This window comes from Leptonychotes weddellii, chromosome 6 (genome assembly GCF_054177405.1).
Source record: "Leptonychotes weddellii isolate Sample4059 chromosome 6, ASM5417740v2, whole genome shotgun sequence".
NCBI lineage: Eukaryota > Metazoa > Chordata > Mammalia > Carnivora > Phocidae > Leptonychotes > Leptonychotes weddellii.
In genome coordinates, this window is record NC_138374.1 from 116,427,268 (window position 1) to 116,437,871 (window position 10,604).

Here is a 10,604-nt window from a genome sequence, read left to right on the forward strand (position 1 = left end):
TCATGACCTGAGCCGAAGGCAGTCGCTTAACCAACTGAGCCACCCAGGCGCCCATGGGACCCAGAAATCTTAAAACGTACACATTTTATTTTAAAAAATTTTAATAGGGGCGCCTGGGTGACTCAGTCATTAAGTGTCTGCCTTCGGCTCAGGTCATGGTCCCAGAGTCCTGGGATCGAGCCCCACATCGGGCTCCCTGCTCCGCAGGAAGCCTGCTTCTCCCTCTCCCGCTCCCCCTGCTTATGTTCCTTCTCTCGCTTTGTCTCTCTCTGTCAAATAAATAAATAAAATCTTAAAAAAAATTTTTTTAATAAACTTCCCAGGTGGTTCTGATAAGTTGATTCAGGAACCACTTACTTAAGACACACATTTAAAATAAGTGTCTTTCAAAGAACTCTAGGTCTCTGAGTTCATGAAGAATATTCATAACTTTGGGTAGGTTATAAATCACCATCCTGTGAGAATTCAACAAATGAAGCTGTCGAGAAGTGATGTGATACTAAAAACCCTACCCGATTTAGCACTTAAATTACTTAATGATTTTCTATCTACTCTCCCCACTCAGGCAAAGGTCTGTACATAAAATTTGTTTCCTATGGCTGGTAAGTGCTAGGCACCCAAAGTGCTCAGAAGCAAGCGGCCCCACAGGATTTTGCTCTGTTAACCTCTCCCTCTTCCATTCAGACTCCCAGGGCGGTAAGGAACAGACCTATTTCAGGGCACCACAGCCAAGTGATGTCACCCCGCAGCATTAGGCATCAAGATATCAACCCAGAAACCTTGTGAACCCCGCTCCCACCCCACCGGTAGGGAGATACTAGAAAACCCTAATGGGACAATTGTTTCTTTGGGGAAAGAAACACTCTCATCACACACAACAGGTAGTTTAAAAGCTTGACTATTCCTGAAGCCAAGACAAGAGAAAGCCAGTTATGACTTTAGAAGCTTCAAAAATAGTGACTTTTGGGTTACCTCCTGTGACCCAGAACCCATGGATATCCAGCCCCACTCCTTGCCCATCTCAGAATCAGAGGTTTAAATTCAAAGTCCAAGACACAAAGAATCTGAAAGCAATAACCTATGATGAATTTGGGAAATGCCCTTTGCTCTCATTTTCCTCGAAATCTGAAGTCAGATCAGACTGAGATATCCACATCCGTCAGATGGAAAAAGAAACGCGAAAACAGGTGGCAATTAGGATCCTTACAATACAGGTGCTGATTTCTAATGCTCCCCACAAAATCCTGGGTCACAAAATGAGGGATAAGGTGATTTTTCTTATACAGAAGGTACTGAGCCATGGGAGCCGGCAGCAAGTAGGAACCTGCGAGATGCAGAAAGGCACACGAGTCCCAGGTCTCTCCTTAGTGGCGATGGTCCTCCTTCCTGGATAACTGGCAAGAGACAGTCCAAACGTACTTAATAAGATTAATAAGATTGCTGGGTGGGCATCCGAAGGGAAGAGATGAAAAGACCTCCTAAACATAGGAGGGAAAACAAGCCAGACACTATTAGCAGCAGGCCCAGCTGGAGGAGGGCTTGGTCTGTAGATTGATATAGTCCCCTTGGGTGGATAAAGACATATCTTCTCTGGAATTGCTCATCATCTTTTCAATGAGGACTCTAAAAAACAAACAAACAAAAGACTGATAAACTGGAGGGAAGAAAGGGAGACATGGCAGACACTGTCTGTCTTATCACCAGATGGCATTCAGTCAAGCCATGAAATTTAAATGCCCCTTCGTCCCCCCATTATCTCAGGAGAAAGGATGGCATCCCTGACCTTCAGAAGCTGGCATTCCAGTGGCTCAGCCTGCTCTTGTTTGCTCAGAAACAGGAAAAGAAGGTCCCAGGGGCGTGGCGGCAGCAGGTGGGTGAATCTGTGTGCCTAACCCCAGAACAACAGGAGCTACTCACCTCATGGCCTCATTAATATTTTTGTTCTCCTTGACTGATGTTTCTGTCCAACCCGTGAAACCATTCTCTTTACTGAACCGGTCAACCTGGTCTCGGCTCACTGCCCAAGGGGACAGGTCACACTGGCAAAGAGAGTACATAAAAGGCAACACCATAAACTTCTGGAGAATAGGAACACTGCTCAGATACTTCTGGATGTAAAACCTTTCCACCAGTGGCTAAGAACACTGGCATCTAAAATCTGGCCAACATTCTTCCCAAAGAGAGCCCCAGCATCCCTTGAAAGAAGGTAGAGATGAGGTTTGCCAATTTGAGAAGGGAGAAATGGATGCCCGGAATCAGAAAGCGTTTTAGACATGCTTACTCTCTGACCACAGAGAGAGGCTAGGGGCCGTTTTCCTAGACTTGACCACATACTTTGTTGGCCAAGAGCAGGCAGGGCACAGGCTCTCCATTAGGCAGGGTGAGCTTGCTGTCCAAGTCCTGCTTCCACCTCTGGCTATTGCTGAAGGTCGTGGCGTTGGTAACATCAAACATAATAACGCAGGCTGACGCATCCCGATAGTACAGTCGAGTCATGGAGGTGAAGCGCTCCTGCCCTGGGAAGAAAGCAGGGAGCCCTTGAGAAAGTGATACTGAGAACCAGTATCATAACCCCCTCCGACACCTTGCCCTTTCCACCTTCCTCGTGGGGGAGGGCGGTATGCACTGTGGCTGAGTCCACATTCTGCACCTAAACCACCCAAGTCCAAATCCCTGCTCTGTCATGTACTATCTGCAGGACTTTGGGCAATGGAAGCTTTCAGTGCTTCAGACTCCTCATCTGTAGAGCGGGGATGGAAGCAGTAGCTTTTCTCACAAGGTTGTGATGAAGATTAACGAGTCATTGAATCTCAAATGCTTAGGAAAGTGCTTGGCACATAGTAAAAGTCACCTGTTACTATTATTATTTTTATTTTCTGGGGAATCTTCTTTCTCCCCAAGGTCACCTGAAACGCTGGAAAAAGCACCCTCCCTCTGCTGTGAGAGCACCCACCCATGGTCTGGACAATCTATCACCTTGCCAGCCATTCCACCCAGGGACAAAGGGCTCTACATTTATCCAGGGCAAAACATCTACAGAAAATATTTACAAACTCTCTACATCCACTCAGCTTATGTGTCCTCTGAACAACTCCATCATTCCAGCTCCAGTAAAAAGCCTTCTGGTTTTGGTGTGCCGGGGTGGCTCAGTCGGTTAAGTGTCTGCCTTCGGCTCAGGTCATGATCCCAGGGTCCTGGGATGGAGCCTGGCATCGGGCTCCTTCCTCAGTGGGGAGCCTGCTTCTCTCTGCCCCTCCGCCCCTCTCCCCACTCTTGCTCTCGCGCTCAAATAAATAAATAAATAAATAAAATCTTAAAAAAAAAAACTTCTGGTTTTGCTACCCCACTTTTTCTGAGAGCTTGCTGATTAAACCAAAATTTTTTCCCTGGTTCTTATCCCATCTTCCCAGCCTACCTGCAATATCCCACAGCTGGAGCCGCACCATCTCTGAGTCAGACCACTGGAGAACCTTCAGAGCAAAATCCACTGAAAATACATGTACAATTGAATAAAATTTACCTTTAAAAAAATCCATGAATAAGCTCAGATCAAATATGCAGTTATAACCCTAGAGACACACAACTCCAATCCTATGTATCTATTTATTTTTAAACTCTCAGTGGGTTGAGATGAGCCCACACGCACGGTTTAAGTGTGGAACAGACAATTCTTTCTTTTTTAAAACATTTCTAATTTTATCATTATTATTATTATTGTTATTTTTTAAGTGAACTCTACCCCCAACGTGGGGCTTGAACTCACGACCCCAAGATCAAGATTCACATGGTCTTCTGACTGGGGCAGCCATGCCTCCAGGTGCCTCTGGCACAGATAATTCATTACCACTCTCTGAAGGGGTCTTCAGCTTTTACTCTCTTGACAAACTAATGTATTTGATACTATTAGTCCCTAAGGCTGGGGATAGGTGGGTGGGAGCAATTATGAAAACAACTCCTAATCTCAAGTTAAAGTTTCTGGAAGGTTCCAGGGGGTTTTCTAGGGGGAAGGGATGATAGGGCAAAAGGGGGAAATGAGGTAAGTGTGGTGGATTTTGCATCTTCCACATTCAATTTCACTGTTCGTTTCTAATCCAATTGTATTATAAAAAAAACACTGGGGGGAATTCTACACCCTCCACAAGGCTGTAGGGATTACTTTGGGTGGTAATAGATAGGGTCCAGGGAAGAGGTCCCAGAGGATTCCAAGGAAGAAGACACGGTATGGAGGGTGCTTGAGAGCTGTGTTCGAATGTGTAGAAGCTGAGACTCCAGGAGCTAAGTGAAAGAGTATGCCAGGGGGGAAACCTTTTGAGAAGGAGAAACAGAGTAACTTCCCAGATTTGGAAGTACATTTTCCACATCTGTGACAGAAATGAAAGCTAGGGGAAATTTAGAATAAACACTGAAAAAAAAAAAATTAGCCAGAGCCATTATTCTTTACTAAAGGAAAACTAGGGCAATTGCTAACAACTAATTAGTGAAACACTTTTTTTTTTTTTTAAAGATTTTATTTATTTATTTGAGAGAGAGAGAATGAGAGACAGAGAGCATGAGAGGGAGGAGGGTCAGAGGGAGAAGCAGACTTAGTGAAACACTTTTAACCAAACCCATGAAATAAGAGCTCTCATATTATTTAGGAGTGGAGGGCAGAATGGTGGAGAAATAGTCTTTCAAACTTCAAACCCTAAATGTTGCTGATGTTCTCAAGAGGATGTTTTCATTGCAATGTTAATGCTTGTTAATTTTTTTTAAATTCCACAAGGATCACCAGCACCCATCTTCAAAATTTACATTAGTGCAGGTGTTTGTTTTTTTAAAGATTTTATTTATTTATCTGACAGAGAGAGACACTGCGAGAGAGGGAACACAAGCAGGGGGAGTGAGAGAGGGAGAACCAGGCTTCCCGCGGAGCAGGGAGCCCGATGTGGGGCTCGATCCCAGGACCCCGGGATCATGACCGGAGCCGAAGGCAGACACTTAATGACTGAGCCACCCAGGCGCCCCTAGCGCAGGTTTTTTTTTTTCCTTAAAAAAAAGTTCTCTTAATGTTTGTTAACTCTCCCCCTTCACCAGCTCTTCCCAACTAAAGACCTTAACAAAAAGACATTTCTACTTCTGGGGAAAAAGAAAAAGGTTGAGCCCAAGGCCATCCCTAGAAAGAAATGAATGAACTTCTTGGTGTTCCCTTCCTTTTTCCCCTCCCCAGCTTGAGAGAAAGGGGAGTGGGAAGATAGGTCAGATTCCTTGAATAATTTCTAGCTGTCTTTATTTAAGCAATCCATGGACAAAAATGCACACCGCTCATCAGCCTCGGTGAGCATCAGATTGTGTGGCTCAGGGGCTCTCCCACTCAGGCATCCCCAAAACAAAGGTAGGATCCTTAAGGCAGACAGCACCTTTCTAGTCCTTCATCAGCTACCTGTGAGAGGCAGGCCAAGAGCCCCAGCTGGCACCTAACCAGGCCTCCTCGAGGGGTCCCAGCGGCCTCGGCTGATCGCAGAGATTTGCGGGTGACCGCTAGGAAGGCTGCAGGAGACCTGAGTTCCCAATTCCCCCGAGAAATGCAACAATTGCGTATTTCCTCAACCTCCCTTCCCCATTCCTCCTCTTCACACCTTCGCCCAATCTCCTTCCAGGCGGTCAGCTCGGACTGGGTGAACCTAACTGTGGAAAACCCAAAAGAAACGTGCAGATCAAACACCCGGCAAGTCCTCCCTTCAAGATCCCAGACACCTACTTCCTGACCCGAGGAACAAGGCCACGGAACCCCCAGCTCCCCAGCCGCGGGGGTCCACCCCGCCCTCGCGGCGACGTCTCACCTCCCACCGTGGACTTGTAGTGTTTGCTGAAGCTGTCCTGGGAGTATCGCTGCACGAGCGACGTCTTGCCCACCGCGGCGTCCCCCACCACCAGCACTTTGAACAGGTGATCGCGGCCGCCCATGGCTGGCCGGCCGGACTTGTGAAGGAGGCGGCGGGGTGGGGGGAGGGAGTCGCTTGCTTTAACCCCTTCGGCTCCGGAGCCCCTACAAACTGAAGTTCGGCATTGCAGCCCACCGCCGGTTGGGGCTGCTCTGACGAGAAAGCAGAAAGGGAAACTTTGCACTCAACCTTTACGCGCTTCCTCCCCGCGCGGCCGCAGCCTGGGTGGGGCACAGGGCGCGAGCTCCGAGCCCCCGGCCTGTTCGCACCTTCTCCCCCACCCCGCCCCGCTGCCGAGAAACGGGCCGGGACGCCGCGGGGCCTCGCCCACCGGGACTTTCCCGGAGCGGTGCCGGCGGGCGACTGAACCCGGGGCCAGCTCATTTCACAGTCGGGGTCAGATGATGGGGTCCTCCCCGCCCGGCACAAACCAAATTCGGGGGAAAGGGCGGCTCACACGTGGATTCCCGGGATACCGGACCGTCTATCCCCGTCCCTCCGCACGCGTCACGTGCGGGGCGGCTTGGAGCACTACATTTCCCAGCTTACCTCGCGGCGAAGAGACCTAGTGGAGTGCAGAAACTTGCCCGCGAGGCCTCCTGGGAAATGTAGTTTGGGAACTCTTAAAAAAATCTACGCAGGGTTCCAAGGCTTTCAAACTCCTTCTGCGGCTCGAATCTTATTTTAAAGTAATAGAAAGATCCTTTGGAGGCTCTTTGTTCCACATGATTTCACCTGCCTAAATCCTTCCCCAGATAGATTTCTCATTATCTTTAAAGGTTTTATGGAACTAAGATTAAAAATTATTCCATAGATTCCATAAATTATTCTACTAATAGAAGCTCAAGCCTCATCCTTCATGCTCCTAGCAAACTCCATTTGCTATTTCTTCAATTAGATAGACAAACCCAGGATCTTATGAATATGAGGGCTAGCCCTTTTATTTACCATATGACCCATTATCAGTCAGGTTCAGGGACACTCGATCAAGAGACTGACCCTTAGAAAAACTCCTGCCATTACATGTCAGTTATTATCATTTGGTAACTGGCCACAGTAGTACAGGTAGAAAACGAGAGACAGTTCCTCATTCTCACTTCCACTATTTGCAGTCTATCAACTGGAGTATACTGGGAATCCTCCATCTGTTGCTGGGGTTGCTCATAAATAATCATTAAAGTACCGCTTTGCAAATGACTTAAAATTTTCAGCCTATAACTTTTCTTTTTTTTTTTAAAGATTTTTATTTATTTATTTATTTATTTGAGAGAGAGAGCATGAGAGGGGGGAGGGTCAGAGGGAGAAACAGACTCCCTGCAGAGCAGGGAGCCCGACGCGGGACTCGATGCGGGACTCGATGCGGGACTCGATGCGGGATTCGATCGCGGGACTCGATCGCGGGACTCCAGGATCATGACCTGAGCCGAAGGCAGTCGCTTAACCAACTGAGCCACTCAGGCGCCCCAGCCTATAACTTTTCTGACCTTAGTTAAAGAGTTAAGGGGACATGAGTTTCATGGCAAGCAAAATAGCTCTGTTTTCTGGGCCGTTGTCAGGAAGAGAAGAGAAAACAGCAAGCCCATGGGAAACACAGCTCTGCCCAGGTCTCTTGATAGAGAGGCTATAACTTAGACCCTCCGAGGAAAGACAGTCAGCATGGTTCTCAAGGTATTTAGCCCAAAATGTTTGTTACCCAGGTATGGGAGATCGGGCTGGCTACCATCTTCCCAGATGCGGGTGTTGCTCATAAATAATCATTAAACTACAGTTTTGCAAATGACTTAAATCTATTTTACTGTGGCAGGAAGATTTCACGTAAGACCTACTCTCTTAACAAATTTTTAAATGCCTAATGCAATTCAAAAAATACAAATGTTTAAGTGTGCAATAGAGGTACTCTGTCGTACAGCAGATCTCTAGAATGTACTCATCTTGCTTGGGCCCATTGATCAGTAACTCCCAATTCCTCGCTTCCCCATTTTTTGCCAACCACTATTCCACTCTTTGATTCTATAAATTTGTCTATTTTATTTTTTAAAAAGATTTTATTTATTTATTTGAGAGAGAGAGAGAGAGCACAGAGGGAAAGTGAGAGGCAGAAGGAGACTCCCCACTGAGCACAGAGCCCTATGAGCCGGATATAGCACTTGATCCCAGGACCTAGATCATGACCTGAGCCGAAGGCGGACACTTAAACAACTAAGCCACCCAGGTGCCCCATATTTTTATTATTTTTTTAAAAAATGTATTTAGATGGGCGCCTGGGTGGCTCAGTTGGTTAAGCGACTGCCTTCGGCTCAGGTCATGATCCTGGAGTCCCGGGATCGAGTCCCGCATCGGGCTCCCTGCTCACCAGGGGAGTCTGCTTCTCCCTCTGCCCCTCCCCCCTCTCATGTGCTCTCTCTCATTCTCTCTCTCTGAAATAAATAAATAAAATCTTTAAAAAAAAATGTATTTAGAGAGAGAGAGCTTGCACTCGTGTGCATGCACACGGTGGGGGTGGGGGTGGGGGGTTTGGCAGAGGTAGAGAGAGAATCTCAAGCAGACTCCCTGCTGAGCTCTCCGGGCTGAGTTTTTTTTTTTTTTTAAAGATTTTATTTATTTATTTGAGAGAGAGAATGAGATAGAGAGAGAGCATGAGAAGCGGGAGGGTCAGAAGGAGAAGCAGACTCCCTGCTGAGCAGGGAGCCCAATGCGGGACTCGATTCCGGGACTCCAGGATCATGACCTGAGCCGAAGGCAGTCGCTTAACCAACTGAGCCACCCAGGTGCCCCTCTCCGGGCTGAGATTGATTGGGGGTTCCATCCCATCACCTGAGATCATGACCTGAGCCAAAACCAAGTTGGACGCCCAGGCACCCCTAAATTTGTCTACTTCAGATATCATATAAGTGGAATCATGCAGTAGTTGTCTTTCTGTGATTTGGTCATTTCACTTAGCATAATGTCCTTAAGGTTCATTCATATGGTTGCTTACTGAAGAATTTCCATTTTTATAGAAGGCTGAATAATATTCCTCTGTAGGCATATACCCCTTTTCTTCATCTATTCGTCTGTCAATGGACATGTAGTTTGCTTCTATGTCTTGGTTATTTGTGAATCGAGTTGTAATGAACATGGTAGTGCTAATATCTCTTCGAGATCCTGATTTCAATTCTTCTGCATAATTACCCAGAAGTGGGATTGCTGGATCATATGATAGTTCTATTTTTAATTTTTTGAGGAGCTTCCATACCATTTTCCAGAGTGGCTGCACCATTTTGCATTCCCACCAACAGTGTGCAAGGGTTCCAATTTCTCCACATCCTTGTTGAGAGTTGCCTTTTTTTTTTTTTATAATAGCCATCTTGACAGGTGTGAAATGGTATCACATTGTGGTTTTGATTTGTATTTCCCTGATGATGAGTGACATTGAACATTCTTTTATCTACCTGTTGGCCGCCTGCATGTCTTCTTTGGAGAAATGTCTGTTCAAATCCTTAGCCCATTTTTTAATCACATTATTAGATTTATTTTTGTTTTTTGCTATTGCAAGCCTCGAGCATTATGAACACTTCCTTTTACACACATCATTTTACAGCCCCCTCTTTTTTTTTTTTAAGATTTTATTTATTTATTTGACAGAGAGAGACACCGTGAGAGAGGGAACACAAGCTGGGGGAGTAGGAGAGGGAGAAGCAGGCTTCCCGCCGAGCAGGGAGCCCGACGTGGGGCTTGATCCCAGGACCCTGGAATCACGACACGAGCCGAAGGCAGCCGCCCAACCGACTGAGCCACCCAGACGCCCCTACAGCCCCCTCTTTTGAAAAAAGCCAGTCACCACATCTTCTGATTCTTCTTTCAAAAACATTTCTCACCCACACTTTCTGCTTCATATTCAGTGTCCCTTTCCTGGTTTAGGCTTTCATTATCTCACACCTGCATCATCTTCAATAACCTGTTTATTGGTCTCCCTGATTCGAGTTTCTTTTATCTTCAATTCATCCTACACACTGACCAGGATGATTGTTCCTGCAACTGTCTAGCAAGTATTCAAACACTCAGCAACCTCCCTGAGCTGATATCCAAAACCCTCTATGCACCGGCCCCACCCTCCCTAACCAACTTTATCTCACCTGATCTCAAATGTGAATTTCCCCCTTCAAAAAGGTCAGGTTCCTTCCGCTCTTTAAAAGCCCAATTTCATTTCTGACTTTGCACCTTTGCTCAGGGTACCTTACCTATCAGAATACCCTCAGGCTTCTCTTCACATACCTCTCTTTCCTCACTTCAAGTTCTCAAACTTCTGTGTGCACAAGAATCACCTGGGGCACTTGTTAAATATGGACATTCTGATCCAGGGGAATCTGTCTTTTTGTGTAGTACTAACGTGATTCCTAGACCAGATTCCACTTTGAGAAATGCTGTTAAGACCTGACTTAAGTGTCAACTCATCCATGAACATTTCCTTTATTACTGCAGCCCTCAAAACCTGTAGCATTTACAATCTGCTTGACTTGTAGGCACCTACGTGACCAATTTATAAATATCGAACTTAGAAGCAACCAGCATGTTGCCTAGTAAACAAGGACTTCAAATAGAAAATTTTGGTTTTGGGCCCTGTTGTCTGTGAGAGGAACTTCCTGAAGTTTCCCAAATCAGAAATGTGAGGAGCAAAGATTTTGTTTATTTATTTATGTATTT

General features: G+C 46.3%; 1 protein-coding gene across 3 annotated transcripts; it reads right to left on the reverse strand.

Annotated features, from left to right (window-relative positions):
* Positions 1–240: 240 nt before the first annotated feature.
* RAB29 (RAB29, member RAS oncogene family) lies at positions 241–6,394 on the reverse strand. 3 transcript variants are annotated; one of them, XM_031032007.2, is made up of 6 exons: positions 6,379–6,394; positions 5,820–6,068; positions 3,416–3,487; positions 2,335–2,516; positions 1,918–2,039; positions 241–1,623 (listed from the first exon to the last, which is right to left on the reverse strand). In XM_031032007.2, the coding sequence occupies exons 2-6, from the start codon at positions 5,941–5,943 to the stop codon at positions 1,512–1,514; spliced, it is 612 nt and encodes a 203-aa protein (XP_030887867.1). In that variant the 5' UTR covers positions 5,944–6,068; positions 6,379–6,394; the 3' UTR covers positions 241–1,511. The 3 variants fall into 3 exon arrangements, with proteins under 3 accessions (XP_030887867.1, XP_081681240.1, XP_081681241.1); XM_081825114.1 differs by lacking the exon at positions 6,379–6,394 and adding an exon at positions 6,111–6,340 and having other exon boundaries at positions 5,820–6,032; XM_081825115.1 differs by lacking the exons at positions 3,416–3,487; positions 6,379–6,394 and having other exon boundaries at positions 5,820–6,343.
* Between the last annotated feature and the right edge of the window lie 4,210 nt (positions 6,395–10,604).